We start from the raw sequence: 19,664 nt of genomic DNA, 5'->3' as shown, positions 1-19,664 counted from the left end.
CGACAGTGCCATATATAATGTTTTGTTTCTTTATACATATTTCAGAGTGCATGTTGTCTTAGTGTAAAGAGGAATTGTTTGCTATCAGTGTGCATGTGAAGTTCATATGAAACTTCAGAAAAATAGTATCACAGAGAAAGGGAGATAGAGAGTATTAGATAGAGAAGAACTCTTATTCTCATCCTTAGCCATGGTAGAAGTCAGTGTAAATTATGTATATAGTTTGTAACTTCGAAAGAAAAAAGTACACAATATCAGAGAAGAAAAAATCTCAGTACTTCCTCCCTCAATCAATAAAACTCCCTTTGTTCATATACTTTCTCTTATTTTCTTATTATTCTCTTACTCCGACCACTGTTAATACTGTCGACCAATGTCAATACAGCCCTTTCCTCCACCATCAGCATGTGAAGATTTTGTCTTCAAGCAAGCAGGCCATGTGAAGACTTTTGTCACTTTGCATATGTTCGACTGTTATTACTGCGCAGCGACAGTGCCATATATAATGTTTTGTTTCTTTATACATATTTCAGAGTGCATGTTGTCTTAGTGTAAAGAGGAATTGTTTGCTATCAGTGTGCATGTGAAGTTCATATGAAACTTCAGAAAAATAGTATCACAGAGAAAGGGAGATAGAGAGTATTAGATAGAGAAGAACTCTTATTCTCATCCTTAGCCATGGTAGAAGTCAGTGTAAATTATGTATATAGTTTGTAACTTCGAAAGAAAAAAGTACACAATATCAGAGAAGAAAAAATCTCAGTACTTCCTCCCTCAATCAATAAAACTCCCTTTGTTCATATACTTTCTCTTATTTTCTTATTATTCTCTTACTCCGACCACTGTTAATACTGTCGACCAATGTCAATACCCGGTGATAACAGTAGTTCTAGCAACATAAGCAATTAAGTAAGTCTTTTTCTCTTTTATTTTTGGTTTTCTTAGTAGACTTCTTGTCCAAAATAGGAAAACACTTTTCATAATTATGTTATTATATTGCTAAACTGACGATCAATACTTTGTTTGAGCACTTGGTCATGTTTGATATTTGCCATAACAATAATTAGATGTCTGTCAGGGAACCTCTGAGTTCAGAGGACCTCTGAGTTCTGCTCCATATCCCTTTAAGTTAGCGTCTTTGCAGTTCCATGTTCTAGTTTCATGTTCTAGGCATGGTGTCTGGTTGCTAGTTTGGCCTTTGAAAAACCTTGACCGAGACCCTTGTTAAATAATGGTATCAGAGCCTTAGTTTAGCTCCTTAATAATATAGTTATACCAGTGAAGTCAATCAACACAACTGATACAAACCAACGTTTTATAACCAGTTAAAATTTTGTTAATTACCAGAATTACCAGTTAAGAACAGTAAACCCTTTGCATGTTTGGCCCTTGGTGGACACCTATTAGAATAAAAGAAATGTTACAAAAATTAAAGAAACAGAAAGCAGAATACCAAAAAGAAATTAGGAATCTAGAAGAATTAATAAGATCGCCAGAAGTAGATAATTATCCTAGAAGAAAATTAGAAGTATAGAATAGTATAACAAGAAATCAGTATCATTTAGAAGTCTATAAAGAATCCATAGAAGCTTTCCAGGAGCATTTGGGTATCTTAAAAGAAAAAGGTAGACTTAGATAAATTTTATGATAGAATACCTCAATCAGAAAAAATTAACTCTAGATAATAATACATTAGTTTGTTATTTTCCACAAAAAGAATACAAACATCTATTACATAACAGTATAACAATCCTTTAGAAAATAGTATTATTGACCTTTTAATTAATCAAGCAGAAAGTGTAAAATTTGAACATAATAAAAATAATAGAATAATTCAACAGTTACTAGAATATTTCTAGAAAAATTCCTTAAAAACAATTAGACAAAACTTAGACTATATAACTTCTCAATTAGAAGATAATAATAGGAATATCCAAAGATTTCCTAGCAAGAAAGAAATAAAAGAACTCATAGATCTTATAGATAGTAAACCAAAACAAATAGAACTCCAGTCATTAGAAATTATTGAGCAATTAAAATTAGAAGTGCAAAAAATCCAATCAGTACAAAAAATATTAACTGAACAAGTAGAAAAGTTACAGAGTAAAATCGATAGACTTTTAGTTTAATGTCGTATTCTAAAATTAATAATAAATATATCAAAGCATTAGAAGAAGTTGGTAAACTAGATAAGGAACCAGTAGGTCTCACAGACTTTACAACATCTGTAGTAAATACTAATATCCCTATAAGACAAAATAATTTAATTATCCAATTAATTTTAAATTTAGCCGAAAAAGTAGACCAAATAGAAGAACAAATAACAGAAATTAATCAGGTAGTACATAATACCACTTCTACACTACCCAAAGACTTAGTTGATAAATTAAAAAAATTTACCCTTAGGAAATAATCCTCATAGAAGAAAATGTAGAATAAATCCATTTGATAATAGTAAATGGAACTCTTTAGAAGAAAAGGAAAAGAAATAGTTAGAACAGAAGATATATACCCTAGTGAACAAGAAGCACAAGAATTCTTAAGAAAAGGCTTTGAAAAATCTCAGAAAAATAAATATAATTTATATCAATTAGGAAGATTTGAAAATAGACATAGTATTGTAAGTAGCATCAGTCAACATGAAGTCAGCTGTATAGATAAAGAAGTAACCCTTAATTTACTTAGTAACACAGCAATAGAACACTTTAAAAAATCACACTATCAACAAATTCATATAGGAACAATTGTGATAGGAATAGCTGGACTCATTAGGGCACAAGTAGGAACTAAAGCACTAGTATACATATATGATGACAGATCGGATAACCATCAGCAAGAAGCTATAGCTACAACAGAAGTAGATCTTAGCACAAACTTAGCAGTCATAAGATGTATTCCTAATTATGTCATGAATATTAGAGAATTTAGTAAACATATTAAAATTAGCATAAGAACAAAAAATTATAATATGAAAGGTGAGTACAAAAATTTAAGCATCAGTCTTATGTATGTAGGAAAATTTCAGATAGTTATAATTACAAATTTAATGTAGAATTTTAAAATTTAGTACAAACCTTTGGTAGTAAACATGTTAATATGATAGAGGCAAAACCAGTAGATAATAGTTTTTTAGAAGGAACAGAATGGATTTTACCTAATTTACAAGTAGCAAAAAATAGACAACCTGATAAGGCACAAATTTTTTATAATCGTATAGGTGAAGCAGTAGTAAGATTTACTAATTATAAACAAATAAATGATATAGAAGACTTAGAAAGTAAAATAGAAGAAGAAATACATATGACATTTGATAACTTAGAAATAAATATGATTGAACATAATTTTGATAATATAGTTGATAAACTCATAGATGACATAGATATAAAACTTATTATTTAGGATTACATAGATTTATCAGATAAAGAAATGAAAGATTTAATTTTAAATATAGGATTAGAACATATTTTAGGAGAAAAAGAATATCAGAATATGTTAATTGAAGTAGAATGCATGCCAGTAGAAGATCGGTATAGTTCAATTGGACCATCTGTATCCCCTGCAAGTAGAATAGATCAACAAAATCTTAGGCAAACTAATGAACCATGTAGAGAAAATAATGAAGAAACCGGTAGAAATGCTTTCCAACAAGAAGCATTTGGAATAAGAAAAAATAGAATCCCTTATAAAGGAATTGAACAAATTAGTTTAGCAGGAAATATATTAAATTTAGACCATGTAGACCCACAAGATTGGGAAAGAACTATAGAAAAATGGGAAAAAGGATGTGTACATGCAGCATTAATATTAGATTTTAGTAATAATAAAGATATGTTAGATTACTTTGAGCATTCTTTAGATGGAATGGTTTTTGATTATTTTCAAGCATGGAAAACTAAAAATCCAAGAGAACACCAAGCAGCAAAAGAAATGTTTAATATATATGCTTTTGTTAAATTAATTAAATATAAATTTTTAGATCATAACAGATTAGATGGTAGAAATGAACAAGAACAAATTAGAGCCATAAGAAATTTAGAACAACTACAAATTTGTGATTTGCAATATATTAGTGAATATACTTCAGACTTTTTCAAGTATTTAGGTAGAACAGGTAGAATTGATGATCTTAATTTATTAGATACTTATATGACAAAAATTAAATGACCAATAGGAGAAAGAATTTGGAATGAATTGCAAAAACACCCTAGGAAACTAGATGTATCTATACGAGCAAGAATACAACATGTATATGATATATTACGATCAGAATGTAGTCAAATAAAAGCAAAAAGACAAATTAGAAAACAGTTTTACATGAGTTGTAAAAATATAGACTTACCTAAACAATATGGATGTCATAGAAAATTTAAGCAAAAAAAGCCCTATAGAAAAAGCTATAGAAAATATAAATCTTATAAACCACAATATAAAAATTTTAGAATACAACCTTCAAAACCTTTTAGACGAAGAAAATATATCCCTAAACAACTTAAGAAAAGAACAAATAAACCATGGATTAGAAAGTATAAAGTACCTAATAAAAGTACATGTAAATGTTATCTTTGTGGTGAAGTAGGACATATTAGACCTAAGTGTCCCAAATTAGAAAAACAACCTAGAGAAAAAAATACAATTAATTGAGCAATTTCAATTAGAAGATGATGAGGACTTAGAATCAATTTATAGTATTGATGATAATTTAAGTGATAATGAAAGTATTTATAGTGTTAATGCCTTAGACTCATAATCAGAATTAGATTACTCTAGTAATTCCGATAGTGAATTAGATGAACATATGTGTATGTTTGAAGAACAAACAAAGCATGAAGAATTTAAATATGTTAATTTAGGATGGCCCCAAGAATGTAATCAATGTAAGAAAATAGCGGTAGAAAAATATTACACTAAGACAGTAGTTTATTGTAAACCTTGTTTTAATAATAGACCAATAGAAATAAATATAGTTGAAATAAATAACAATAATCAAAAGAATAATTGCCCTAGTATAGAAAAACAAAAGACTAGTTCATTAATAAGAATCAATTGTGAGTTAGAATTATCAAAAGAAAATAAAATTCAAACAAAAGCCATGATAGATACAGGAAGTACAAAAAATGTAATAAAAGAAGAGTTAGTGCCAGAACAATTTAGGCAGAAATTAGCTAGACCAGTAAGAATTATACAGTTTGATACAAGACCTGTATACTTAACACACTGTATTAATAATATACCAACTAGGATAGAAAGACAACAGTTTAATTTACCCTTAACCTTTATATCTCTAGTAGGATCATATTCCTTTATCTTAGGATTAAATTTCTTAAAAAGTTTACAAGGAGGATTTTTATATACACCTCCAGACATTACATTTTTTAAGAAAGACATAACCACAACTGATCAAAGTAATATATTAGAGTCTTATCATAGTATTAACATAGAAGAACAAAATTTTAAATATAATATGGAAGAATTATAAGAAATAAGTAAAGAAGAAATAAATGATCTAGAATATAGTGATATAATATTAGATCATGAGTATCCAATTATAGGAAACGTAGAACCTTTAGAAATTATGCAAATAGATAGACCAAAAAATTTAGAAGAATTGTTACAATTAGCTAAACAAACTAGAATTATAGGAGAAGATCCCCAATTACATTGGAATAAAAATAAGATCTTAGCAAAATTAGACATTATTAATCTAGACTTAACAATTAAAACAGCAGATATGCCTTGTAACTTGTTAGATAAGCAAGAATTTTACCAACAAATAAAACAAATTTTAAACTTAAAAGTAATTAGACCTTCAAAATCTAGACATAGATCAACAGCTTTTGTAGTTAGAAAACATTTAGAACTTAAGAGAGGTAAAGTTAGAATAGTATATAACTATAGGAGATTAAATGATAATACTTATGAAGATAGTTATAAACTACCAAATAAAGATGAACTTATGAATAAAATTCAAGAAAGTAAATATTTTAGTAAATTTGATTGTAAATCAGGATTTTGACAAATTAGATTAGCAGAAGAATCAATCTAATTGACAACATTTACCTGTCCAGAAGGAAATTTTGAATGGCTTGTAATGCCATTTGGATTAAAAAATGCACCATCGATCTTTCAAAGAAAGATGGACCAAATCTTTAAGAAGTATGATAATTTTTGTAGTGTATATGTAGAAGATATATTAGTTCATAGTAAAAATAAAAATAAACATAGAAAATACTTAGAGATTATTTTAAAAGAATTTATTGATAATGGTATAGTTATAAGTAGGAATAAAGTAGAGCTTGAAAAACAAGATATAGAATTCTTAGGTATATATATTAAGTCAGGAACTATACAATTACAAGAACACATAGCTAAAAAAGTGTTAGAATTTCCAGATAAACTAGAGAATAAAAAACAATTACAAGAATTTTTAGGTTTACTAAATTATGCTAGAAGTTTTATCCCTGATTTAGGAAGAAAAATTGTAGCATTACATAGTAAAACTAGTAAGACATGCCAAAAATATTTTAATAGTGAAGATATTAAGTTAGTTCAAAGCATAAAACAAGACATAACTCAACTTAAACCTTTAGCATTAGCATTAGATAATCATTAAAAAATAGTTGAAACAGACGCATCATTAATAGGATGGGCAGGAATTTTATATCAAAAGAAACATAGGAAAGAACCAAAATCAGAAGAAAAAGTTTGTAGTTATGCATCAGGAAAATTTAATGATATGCAGGCTAGACTTCCAGCTACTGACTTAGAAATATTATGAGTAATTAATTCCCTTGAAGCATTTTCATTGTTTTTACATAATGAAATATTTACTATTAGAATAGATTGTCAGAATATTGTTTCTCATTATAATAAAATTACTACTAATAAACAAGCAGCCCGAAGATGGGTCAATTTTGTTGATTCTATTACATGAAATGGATTTAGACCGATATTTGAGCATATTAAAGGTATGGATAATACTTTAGCAGATATCTTATCTCGTATTATTCATTAACAGGTATGCAGTATTTTGGACCATCATCATCTGGCAGCAAAAATAATGGTACACCATCACCATGTGGTAATCCATTAAGCATAAGTAGTCATGCACAATCAGTAGTAAATACTTATTTTTATAATGAAATTTCCGTACAAGAAGTTAGAAATCTTGCTTTAAAGTATCGTACTCAAGCATCATTAGCAGAAAAATAAAAAGTTCTTTTAGACAACTTTTAGAATATTAGAACTAATACTGAAAGCATGAGGATAGGGCATGAAAAACTTATTAGAGCCCTTGAGCAAGAGTTTTAGCATATAATTATCATTATAGAAGAGCAAAACAACAACTTTCTTTTTTGCAGGAAAAATATGACAAGCTAAATAAGGAATATGATACAATAGTAAAGCATTTTAAAGTCATTAATTTAAGATGTCAATTTCTACAAGAAAAAGAGGTTAATAAGCCCACCTTACTTGAGCATAATAGTGAATTTTCACTTGAGCAAAAAACCAAAAATCCATATATTTTTTTCAAACCCTAGCTAGAGAAAGGTATAAATTTTTACCACCAGATGTTAAGAGTCATATAATTAAATTAGAGTATGAGCAAAATACATCTCTTCAACTATATATCCAAGCTTTTCTTTTCAATTTAAAAAATAATCCACACCCTGGCATCAAAATTATTACCAAAAGCTGTTCTCATTATACTATTCACTTAGCTAGTATTAACATGGTTGAATATAGAGAACTACATTTAGAGCATAAACAAAAAAAATCATAGTTACTCCAGCATTTTTAGTAGAATATGGTTATTTAAGTCAACTTTATATTGAAAGTAGTGATCATTTAAATTCATTTTCCTCAAAATTTAAAGAAGTCATAAGTTTTTATCTTCCTCTTTGGAAAAATGTAAAATTAGATTTCACCAGCATACCCCCAGAATGGTTTGAAGATAACATTTACTCAGATAAAGCACAACATAGAATTATTATTTCTTTTAATGAATTGCTTAGTCCAGTAGAATCAGCACAAACAGGAATGCCTACAAAGCAAGATATCCAACAATATAGAGGAGCAATAATAGCCGAGCAACAACTATTCAATGATGATCGTCTGACCCTCCTTTATCAATCCAAGTTTGTCAAAGTATATTCAGAATCTACATCCAGGAGACTAGATGACACATATGAATACATGATAAGCACGACAGGAGCAAAAGTTTTTGATGAAATCTATAACCAGATAACAGAGCAAATTACAGCAGAAGAAAATGACAACGCATATTGGAATAGCTTAGGAGAAGAAGAGCTACACAATATAAATAACACGATGGAAGAATGAAGACCACGTGAAGAAACCATCTAGCAGAATAGTCGCCAAATTATTTGGCTCCATACGGCCAGTACGAAGCAACATATTTCGGTTTCATACAGCTAGAGGATCCCCTAGGAAATCTAGAAATGAATAAGGGCATTATTGTCCAAACACTTTAATTTTGTCATTCTTAATAAATACTCCACTAGTTTTGGGTTTATTTATAAGTCTCCCAAAAATGAGTAGGACTATGGTCAAAATTTTCAATAAGTAAAATCTTGAGGAAAAATAGTAAAGAGGGAATGATTTTGAAAACCTTATTAAGTTTTGCCCAAATTCTAGTAAAATGAATCTGATTATTATGCCTAGTGAAGGAAGGACCTTTAAGAGGAATTTTCATGTAATTCCATGGGCAAAGTTGTAGGTGACGTTGGTGGGTAGGCAGAAAATCAGCAAATGTAATATGTTTGAGTTGAGTTAGATGAACCTTTCATGCAAAAGTTCAATGGATAGATTTAGCACTTGATCATTCCAACCATGGAGTCAAAACCAAAATGTCTAAAATCGATTTTAGTTTAGACTATCGCTTGTGTTAAAAGCAAGCTCTAAGAGCAAGTCCAGCAGCAAGAGGTGGACTCGGGCTAGGGGGTTTGGGAAAAAAATGGGTTTCCAGAAGCAGAAGGTAGCCCGGGCAAGAGGTGGGGGCCACGAGACTGGGCTGGCCCGAGGTGGAGTTCGGCCCGAGCAAGCGCCCGAGGGCGGTGACGTCATGGCTGATGCCAGGCTGGCGTCAGCCCTCCAGCGTTTGAAATTTTTTTTACTGTTGGCGTGTGCATTGCACGCGCCAACGTTAAAAAAAATTTCAAACGACGCAATACAGTAGCCGCCAACGGCTACATTCCACGTGGCAGCCTATTGGCTCTCCGATTCTTTTTTTTCCTTCAATCCAACGGCAGCCAATTTTTCTGCAATAAAAAATTGAAAAAAAATCGAAATTTTTTTTAAAAAATACACAAAAAATACTGAATTTTTTTTGTATAAATACCAACCAATACTGTTCACTTTTAACACCAAATCCTCTTACATTTTCTTCTCATTCTACTATTATTCACTTTCTCCTCAATATTTATTCACTTTCTACTCAATATTTTTTCACTTTCAAGTTGTATTTTGGTCTATCATATTATGGGTTCTTCTACTGAAAATGGAGGGGCATGGAGCATGATGGAAGATGTTAGCTTGTGTGAGGCTTGGGTCCAAGTTAGTCATTGTCCCGTAACGGGCAATGAGATTAAATTTTCTCATATGTGGAAAAAAATTCATCAAGCATTTTGTGAAAGGGCAATTGGTTCTACACGTACATAAATGAAATTATCCAGTAGGTGGAAAGTTCTTAATAAAGAGTTGGCGAAATGGAGAAATGCCTTAGCAAAAGCGATGGACACCCATCGAAGCGGAGAAAACCTTAGCAATGAGGTAAATTATTTGTCATTTTCGTTCTATTAATTTCTATGTCATATTAATTTTTATTTAAATGTTTCTTGCAATTTATATATTTTGTTAATATGTCTATAGTTTTTTTTTATACATGTTGCATTTTTTTTAAATTTATTGAATTTGCAATAGTTTTTTTTTTTACATGTTGCATTGCCAATATTTTTTAAAGTTTTTTGCATTTCCATTTAATTATTTTTTTATAAGGGAAAAAAAGTTTCAACCATACCCATTGTTGGGAGGTGGTGAAGACTTGTAAGAGATTCCAAATTATTCCAACCGGTCCGACGGTAGGCTTAAACGAGACTCCACTTCATGAGACGCCGGCATCGGATTCACCTATGGATTCCCCGATGAGTCAAGACTCACCCATTGAAAAGGAGCCAAGGCCTATTGGGAGGAAGGCGGCGAAGGCGAAGAGAGGGAGTAATTCTAGCAAGAATGCATCTAAATTTTTGGAGGAACTTTCAAAGCACCAAGACATGAGAATTGAAATGGACTTGAAACAACAAGAGCACGATATGGCTATTCAACTAGAATATGCGAAAGAAAGGGAGTATGTACGCAAAGAAAGGGAGTATGTACGCGAACAAAACATTGAAAAAAAAGATCGGGAAACTATGGCCATGGATACAAGCCATATGTCCCCTGAAACAAAACAATTTTGGAAGCTAGAACGAAGGGATGTTATGAGACGAAGACTTTTTCGTGACGATGGACCTAGCAACAAGGATTGGTTAAATGATGAAAACCATTAAAATAGTTTGCTTGCCTTTCATGTCTTAGTTTACTTGCCTTTGATTTCATTGTATTTTTTGTTTTGTTTAATTCATGTATTTTATTTTATTAGTTGTATTGCTTTTCTTTTAGTGAATAAAGAAAATATTCAACAAAAATCTTTTTTATTCAAAACATTCCATACATAAAAAACACACCACAACCAAAGCATAAAAAAAAAACAAACCACAACCAAAGCAAAAAAAATAAACAAACCATAACCAAAGCATAAAAAATAAACAAATCACAACCAAAGCATAAAAAATAAACAACCCACAACCAAAGCATAAAAAATAAACAACCCACAACTAAAAATAATAAAGTATAAAAAAAAACAAAGCATAACTAAAAATACAACATAAACATAATAAATTAAAAAAAACATCTTCACTTCACTTCATTCACCTTCATTGCCTTTCACCGCCCATAAATGCTCCATCAAGTCAACTTGACGGTGTTCATGAATATACGACGATTGCATCTTCATGTAGCGATCAATCATACGGGGCATGAAACTACCGTCTCTAACCAACGGTTCATGATGCACTGGTTCTCCATTTGACCCTACTGGTTTTTCATAAATTCGTGTTAGGGCCGTGTCCATCGTCGGACCGGTTGGAATAATATGCATCGTAATCATATTCATCTTCCACAATTATGTTATGGAGGATGATACAAGTCATCATTATACTCCTAAGCACCTCCTCGTCAAATAGACGTGCTGCGCCCCTGATAATAGCCCACCGGGCTTGAAGGATACCAAAGCACCTCTCAACATCTTTTCTGTACCCCTCTTGATAGCGAGCAAAAAATTTTTGCTTATGGGATCGGGGATGTGGAATTGTTTTCACAAATGTTGTCCACCTCGGGTAGATGCCATGAGCTATATAATACCCGTTCTGGTACATGGTATTGTTAATTTCATATGTGATATTTGGGGCTTTTCCTCTCAAAACATCATTGAACACCGGGGATTGACCTAGGACATTCAAATCGTTTTGAGATCCAGCAACTCCGAAGAAGGCGTGCCAAACCCATGTATCAAAACCAGCAACTGCTTCCAGGATGATACTTTTCTGCCCTTTTCTATTTCCGTAATCCTCTTGCCAAGCAGTTGGACAATTTTTCCACTGCCAGTGCATGCAGTCAATGCTACCAATCATGCCAGGAAATCCTCGAGACTCAGCTTTTTGGAGAAGCCGTTGCAGGTCCCTGGGCGTAGGTCTGCGTAGGTAGTCTCTGGTGTACAGAGTTTCCACTGCATCACAAGATCGCACCATGCTCTCCAAAACAGTGGACTTCCCCATCCGGGCAATCTCATCCACCTGATCAGCAGATGACCCATACGCCAACATTCGTATCACAACTGTGAACTTCTGCTCTGGAAGAAGTCCCAAATTTCCAGCACAATTTCTCTTTTGAACAAAATATTCATCATAATTGCAAATATCATGCATGATTTTATTGAACAAATGGGGTTGCATTCTATATCTCCCTCGAAAATGAACATCAGAGTACAGAGATTGTGGGATAAAATAATCTTCCATAAGATTCTTATCCCGAGAATGTCTATGTCTGTCCACATTTGGGCCACAACCTTCTCGTGAACCACGACGACTCTGGTTTTTTTCCTCCAGCAAAGCAACTGCTATGCCAAGTTGCTCATCTAGTTCTCTCTGCGCCCTTTTGCTTGCAGCTCGTCTACGCATTCTTTCTCTAATTTCTCGCTCTTGTCTCTCCAAAACCTCTTGCATGTCTACCATTGAGAATGGAGAATGAAATATAAAATATGAGAAATGGAAATGTAGAGAAGAACTGGTGTGGGAGGTATGAGCTGAACCTCTGGTTTTATAGAAAAATATAGACAGATAGATATGACACGCGGCGCAATCTTAGAGGGTGAAAATCTTATCTGAAATTTGAATTTCGAAATGTATCTGAAATTTGACATTTTAAATTTATCTGAAATTTGAATTTTGAAATGTATCTGAAATTTGAAACCGAAAATCTTATCCGATATGAATAGTATTGACACGTAGGAACCCAAAAATCTTATCCGAAAATATTATCCAAATTAATTGTTTAAGTAAACAAAGTTGTGAAAAAACAAAAAAATGAATAGTATTTGCCATGGCAAGACTAAACTGCTGGAAACACACTTTGTTGGAGGGGGCTAGAGCAGCCACTATTCACGTGAATAGTAGCTGCCCTAGGGCTCCCCTTGCCATGGCAAGAGACTAACTGGTGGAAATGCTCTAATATGGCATCTTCGGAATTCTGTTATCGAAATGGAGATCATCCGTATATGTTTTTTTTGACAGAAGAATGAAAAAGTTTACTAAAATCAAGGTATTCCGTTCTGATTCCGGGGTATATCTCCGCTACCTTATGAACTCTGCTTGCTTCACCTACTTTCAGGAAATGTTTGCAACAGAAGTATTAAAAAAAAAAGAAAAAGGTAAATTGACAAAACAACTCATGTTTTTATTTCTAAATTAGCATAATACACCAGTAACCATTAAGCTTAAGCTTGAACATACAAAAATACAAATCATAATGCAAAGGCAGCCTTTTCATAGCAAACCCAACACAAGACCTACCAAATGGCAAAGACCCAAATACTCCGAAGGAAAAATCTAAGAAGAAGTCAAGGTGGGAATCATTCCAGCTTCTCTAGCATAAGCAAAAATCCCACCAGCCCTAATAACAGGGCCTGCATCCCCAATGGGCTTCAACGTGTACTCTTTCCCAGTCGTGTGATTGATCAGACGGCTCTCGCTCAGCTCGATGCTCACCACATCCCCAGTCTTGCACTCCTCGCAAACCCTAACCTCCGACTCCAGCGGGTACACCTCGCCAGTCGCCACCGAGTTCCTGAAGAAGATGCGCGCGTAGGATTCCACCACTACCGCAGCAACGCCCGCCGCCCCTAGGGCCACTGGCGCGTGCTCGCGCGATGACCCGCACCCAAAGTTCGCGCCCGCGATTATGATCGAGTACTTGGACTTGGTCTTGCCCGGGTCCACGAAGCGCGTGGAGTGGGCGTCCGGGAGACCGCAGAGCGCGTAGGATCCGAGCTTCTCATACTCAGAGGGGTTGGAGGGGACTAGGGTCAGGTACTCGGCGGGGATGATCTGATCGGTGTCGATGTTATCGTCGAGGACATAGCAGAGGCCGTGGAATGTGGTGGATGGGGTTGGGGATGCGGCGGCGCGTGTGGAGAAGGTGGCGCGTGGGGTTGGGGTTTGGGGTAGGGGCGCGTAGGTAAGGGATTTGATGGTGGATGGGGATACGGTTGGGAATTTGAGAAAGGTGGGGGTAGAGAGGGCGTGGGAAGGCTTGTGGGTGGTGGTGGTCGTGAAGCTAGGGTTTGGAGAGAGAGAGAGTGAGATGGCGGCCATGGCTGGAGCTTGGAGCTTGGTGTAACAAAGAAGAAATTAATTGGGGTGGGTTTTTTGTTTGATTTTTATCTTGGTAGGTTTTAAGTGGTGGAGACTTGGTGTACGACGGTGAAGATGGTGTCGTTTTGATGTGGGCAGGCAGACGTGTTTGAGTTGAACTCTCCTACATTTTTGATCGAAAAACTCCCCCTACATTGAAAAATAACACCACCATCAATAATCAATCAATTTCATTTCAACCATGAAGCCTATATAACTTTAGTCATCCACCACTGCATAAACTATTATCAGCCAAACTGTAATTTTTTTTTTTTTGAACAAAAAAAAATTCTTAAAAAGGAAATTGGTTTTTTTTTTTGGTTTGTGGTGAAAATGGAACTGATTCTTCAGAGAGATAGAGAAAGAGGGGTATCGGTCCGGATAAAAATGAGTTATTGCTGTCACGTGGTCATATTATCGTAGTATTTTCGGTGAGAGTGAAGGTTTGTGGTAATGAACACTTGCAGTATATTTGTTTGCCTTTACGGCCTTTAAAAATGGGGAATTTTCAAATTTGGCCTGATTAGGCCAGGAGCTGGGCTAAAAGGGCATTTTCAAGTTTGGGCCTATTAAAAAAGAGCCTGTCTAGAAACCAGGAAGGAAAACACGATGTCGTTTGCCGTATACGACATATCGTCTTTTCGAGACAATTTAAAGATTAGGGTTTGTAAAAAGGAATAGACGGCTCAGATCCGAAGTTCACGATACCTTCCAACGCTATAAAGTCCCGGTTTCATCACAAACCCTCACTCTTCGTGTGGCGAAAACCCTAGCTCAACTGCCGAAACCTGTGCTTCGCTGCTCATTTCTGATACGATGGGTACCCCTCTATCTCTCCCCCCCTCTCTCTCTCTCTCTCTCTCTCTCTCTCTCTCTCTCAGATTTTGTTCCATGCATCTGTTTCTATTTGTATAAACAATGAAACTTCAGCTGAATCTGTTTGATATGCATTTGATTTGTCTGATTCTTAGCTTACCGAGCTTCTCGTTGTTGGTTTCCAAGCTTATAGAAGATGAAAATTTTATGAACTTAAAATCTTGTTATTTCTCTTGTTCCTTATATGTACTAGCCCGTCCACCACATTCCAAGGTTTAAATGGTTTGGCTGATAGTCTTTAGTTTAAAGTAGTTATATGACTAAAGTTAGTTTTCATAATTTGAATGAAATTAATGACTCTGTTATTGACACATTTGTTATGATTTGGTTTTCGATTGCTTAAAATGGGTTTAATCTGAAACTGATTTCCTTGAAATGCTTGAGTTGGGTGATTACAACAATTGGAAACAATCTTTAGAAACTGATGGACATGGGTATTGCTTGAGATTGGGATGTGTAGCTTTAGATGTTTATAGATATTAATTGAGTAATGATCTGTTTATCTAATATGTGGTTTTGTTTGTGTTATTTTGGGGGCATTAGGAGCCTACAAGTATGTGTCGGAGATATGGAGGAAGAAGCAATCCGATGTGATGAGGTTCCTCCAGAGGGTGCGCTGTTGGGAGTATCGCCAGCATCCTTCTATCGTCCGTGTCACAAGGCCCACACGCCCCGACAAGGCTCGTCGTTTGGGTTACAAGGCCAAGCAGGTAGTGATAATTTCTTAAACTGCATGCCATACACAAATCATTGTTGAAATTATGGGTTTCAACTTTTATGACCAAGTTTAATAGGCTTCCGGCCATTTGATATACATGTATTCCCATGTTTATCTTTTGACTCTATGAAATGATAATTATGGTTGCGTGTTGCGAAGGATTACTGTATTATCTGGCGCTTATCTTGTGGTATATTAGGTTCATTTCATGCCCTTTCGTAATGATGGATATCATTCATTCAGTGAGCATGCATGCTTCCTGTTGTGAATTGTTTCCTTTTGTTGTGCGCCTGTGGGCCTAATCCAGTATGTGTGCTGGTTAAGCAGCATTCTGATGCTTAAGCATTTTACCTAAAAATGCTGCTGTCCTTCAGTGATTGTATGTTTCCTGAGACCAGCTATACTAAACCAAACAATTGATCTTCTGCCGAGCCAGTTCTATCTATGGTTTTTGCTCTTGTCTTCATCCGATACAGTGCACTATTTTCTGTATCTTATATATTTCTTTGAACATGTGTTTTTGTTGTCTCTTCTCATGCACCTCTTGGTCTTTGTGCCCCAGCCAGGTTTAATTGAATTCGTTCAGTTGGCTGATAGTTCTAGTAAAATTTGGTGCAGGGTTATGTTGTTTACCGTGTCCGTGTAAGGCGTGGTGGTCGCAAGAGGCCTGTTCCCAAGGGTATTGTATATGGGAAGCCCACAAACCAGGGTGTGACCCAACTAAAGTTTCAGCGCAGCAAGAGGTCTGTTGCTGAGGAGCGTGCTGGCCGTAAGTTGGGAGGCCTTAGGGTTCTCAACTCATACTGGATCAATGAGGTTTGTGACTCAGTTTTAATTCTAATATACTTGGGTTACAGAACTTGTTTTTATTTATTTGTTTGTTTCTTGGGCTTGGTGTTTGTTTGATTTTGTGATGTCCTGCTTACATTTCCTGCTTTGCAATCTTTGAATGCAGGACTCTACCTACAAGTACTTTGAGGTAATCCTGGTTGATGTTGCACATAATGCTATCCGTAATGACCCAAGAATCAACTGGCTCTGCAATCCTGTTCACAAGCACAGAGAGCTTCGTGGGCTCACTTCTGCTGGGAAGAAGTACAGGGGACTGCGTGGAAAGGGACACTTGTACCACAAGGCACGACCTTCCCGCAGGGCTACCTGGAAGAGAAACACCACCCTCTCCCTTCGTCGTTACCGTTGATTTCAATCATTTTATCTTATGTTTTGTGTTATTTCTGGGTACTTTCAGGAAGACAATCTTTGTTGTGAGTTTGAAATTTTGGCACTTAAAAACTTGAATCATGTTCTATTTGAATGGATTACCGTCTATTTTAGTCTCTTGTGCAATTGTCAAGTGATTAGTTTTATATATGTTGCAAGGTTCCAATTATCTTTGATGGTGAATTTTTCTAATGTGGTGGCGTGTTTTGGGAGATTCAGTTTTCTGACTTGTTTGATGTACGGTTTCCACAGCCAAGTAGATTTATTTGGTCTACTGCTTTGTAGACGGTAGACCTATTCATGTTGCCTGTAGACATCAAAATCTCGATAAGATGTTAAACGAGAAAAGCATTGAATTTGTGAGTTGGATATCAAATTCTTGGCTCGATTTAATGATAATAACCAGTGAGAACAATATGTGTATATATATATATTGTTGTAAATGCGTGAGTTGGTGGATGACCACCATACCTCTTAATATTCCACCGTTGGATTTTATGTAACCTATGCACTAAGTATTTGTAATTAGTGCTTGTAACCTATAGGTATATTGTAAATGATGGTATTCAATCTTCTATTTTGTAAGTCTATAAATAGGTGGTTCTACCAAAGATTAAAGACAGAATAATATGGTGAAGCTTTATCTTTAGCATATCACTTCTCTCTACATTTTCTCCATCTAGTTTTATAACACGTTATCAGCACGACAGCTCTTGGTATGTTTTCTTTCTCTGAATTTTCATTCTTCTTATATGAGCTAGAGTCATCACATGGTATAGAGTTTCTTTGTACTCACCATCAGACTTCATCATGCTCGTTTATGAAAAAAAAAATTCTTATTCTTATTACACATGAATATAATGCCATGTTTTTTATTTATTTATTTATTTATTTATTTAATTTTAAATATGATCTTACTTATTATGATGAGTTTGAATTATACAAAAGATCAGGGTCCGAAGTTCCTCGATCCTCATCATATAACTAAATTAGGACATACAGTTCTTTTGATTGAATCAGAACCTAAAGTTCTTTGATTCCAAATAATTGAGGGTGTGAAGTTCCGCGAATTTAAAGAGCACATAAGGACATGAAACTCCTCAATTTTGTATTAATCAAAATCAGAATTCCATGAGGCGTACATATGTCAAAAACCCGAACTAGAAGTTTCGAGTGCATATACATCGATTTGAGTATGAAGTTGAAAGCACAACTATTAATTCAATTTGTTTAGATCTACGTATTCGAACTTGAAGTTTCGAATATATATTGATATGAACCTGAAGTTCATAGTTTTTCACGGATCTTATACTATATATGAACCTGAAGTTCATTACTTATTTGTGCCCATATGAACCTGAATTGGTTGGAAATCTAATTCTCCATCTACTTGTAGCTTTATCTACATATTGAATCCACATTAATATTGGATTATCTTGGAATTTCATAGTCTTTAATTTATTTAATTTATTCCCCGTTAATACCAGTTTACTCATTTTATTTTATTTTATTTATGTTGGGTTATTAGTTAATTTCATTTTACAATGGTAATGTTTTGTATTACCTCCCAAATATTGACAGCCAGAGGCGTCTATTGGAGAAATTTCCGACTTTTTTTTGTTGGTAGGAAGTTTACGATGTCATGAACCAAAAGTTCATGAGGCCCCAATATTAAATAACTATTAAATTAGTTGAAGATTATGATATCATGAATCAGAAGTTCATTGACCGGATAACTTTTATGTTGTGGCATGACTATCTTGGCAATCCATGTTCCACAATGATACATAAGATTTTTATAAATTTGTAAGGACATCGTTTAAAGACTCAAAATATTGTCTTGTCCAACAAATATCATTACACAGAATGCTTACAAATAAAAGCTGTCATAAGATCATCTCAATCAAAAATTAACTTTGAGCCATCTTTCCTGAAATATTTGAAGGGGATATTTGTGAGCATATACAACATTTAATTATGGATCACTTCACCAGTTTTACTGAATGTGCCTACTAAAATGGTCACATATTTGATAACGACTGTGAGTTTATTTTCCTACATTTTGAGACGATTTTCCCGCCGTTAGGGGGAGAAATGGCAGTTCCTGAAGAACGTCGTGAAATAGTGTTGAATCAATCCACTTTTGTCTCATCAAGATAATGCATATATAAGTTGTACATATGCTAACATGGATTGATATTCTTGTATCACAATCTATTAACATGGTGACTATATATATAATGCATGCCTGAAGCATGACAAAAATATAGGTTCTAAAAACTTAACTCCCTAGAAGTGGAGATTATTTGAAAAATTCAAGCCCTATAAAAAATAACGCTCTATAGGAGGTTATGATCCACATATTCTAATAATTCATTGTAAAAGAGATGTTTGTCCCATAAGTGACAATATAAGCCCCTGAAGAGGCATTGGTACCCCAAAGCAATGAGATGCTTATAAATTATGCATGCGCATGCACATGAGAATTGTGGGATCACAAATCGATGATACATTTGGTTTATTAGTAGCTACTACAATCATCAAAGGCTATGATTATATTAAATCACGTTTCATGAATGTCGACAAGTTAAGTGATTGACCAAAAATGGAAATAGGCAATTCCATTTATCACTAAATAAGAAGAGTTGGATATTGAACCTATAACTCAAACACCAAATTACAAATGTTCAGTATGAAGGTTACGAATTGGTGTTTGTGAAGTGAAATAAGATCACTAATATGACATAAGGTTTCCTGGGAGAGACATGTGGTTTTAGTCTCCAATCTCATCGTAAATGCATCCACATTTCTATAAGTGCGGTTGT

At 34.2% G+C, this 19,664-nt stretch overlaps 2 protein-coding genes across 2 annotated transcripts; one reads left to right on the top strand and one right to left on the bottom strand.

The window, feature by feature from the left end:
- Positions 13,048-14,206, bottom strand: LOC109949257 (3-isopropylmalate dehydratase small subunit 3-like). The gene has a single exon (XM_020564415.1). The coding sequence runs from the start codon at positions 13,983-13,985 to the stop codon at positions 13,221-13,223; it is 765 nt and encodes a 254-aa protein (XP_020420004.1). The 5' UTR covers positions 13,986-14,206; the 3' UTR covers positions 13,048-13,220.
- LOC18777710 (60S ribosomal protein L15) lies at positions 14,717-17,005 on the top strand. The gene is made up of 4 exons (XM_007209552.2): positions 14,717-14,844; positions 15,444-15,610; positions 16,237-16,434; positions 16,574-17,005. Exons 1-4 carry the CDS (start codon positions 14,841-14,843, stop codon positions 16,817-16,819), a joined length of 615 nt encoding a protein of 204 aa, XP_007209614.1. The 5' UTR covers positions 14,717-14,840; the 3' UTR covers positions 16,820-17,005.

This window comes from Prunus persica, chromosome G5, assembly GCF_000346465.2.
Source record: "Prunus persica cultivar Lovell chromosome G5, Prunus_persica_NCBIv2, whole genome shotgun sequence".
Classification (NCBI taxonomy): Eukaryota; Viridiplantae; Streptophyta; class Magnoliopsida; order Rosales; family Rosaceae; genus Prunus; species Prunus persica.
The sequence above is the reverse complement of the archived record's forward strand: the minus strand, read 5'-3'. Positions and strand labels throughout refer to the sequence as shown.

Excerpts from the sequence above, each read along its gene's own strand:
- LOC18777710 (XM_007209552.2), top strand. Across the intron at positions 15,611-16,236 it reads TGGGTTACAAGGCCAAGCAG|GGTTATGTTGTTTACCGTGT; the intron begins GTAGTGATAATT and ends AATTTGGTGCAG. Across the intron at positions 16,435-16,573 it reads ACTCATACTGGATCAATGAG|GACTCTACCTACAAGTACTT; the intron begins GTTTGTGACTCA and ends CTTTGAATGCAG.
- LOC109949257 (XM_020564415.1), bottom strand. The coding sequence starts at position 13,985 with ATGGCCGCCATCTCACTCTCTCTCTCTCCAAACCCTAGCTTCACGACC.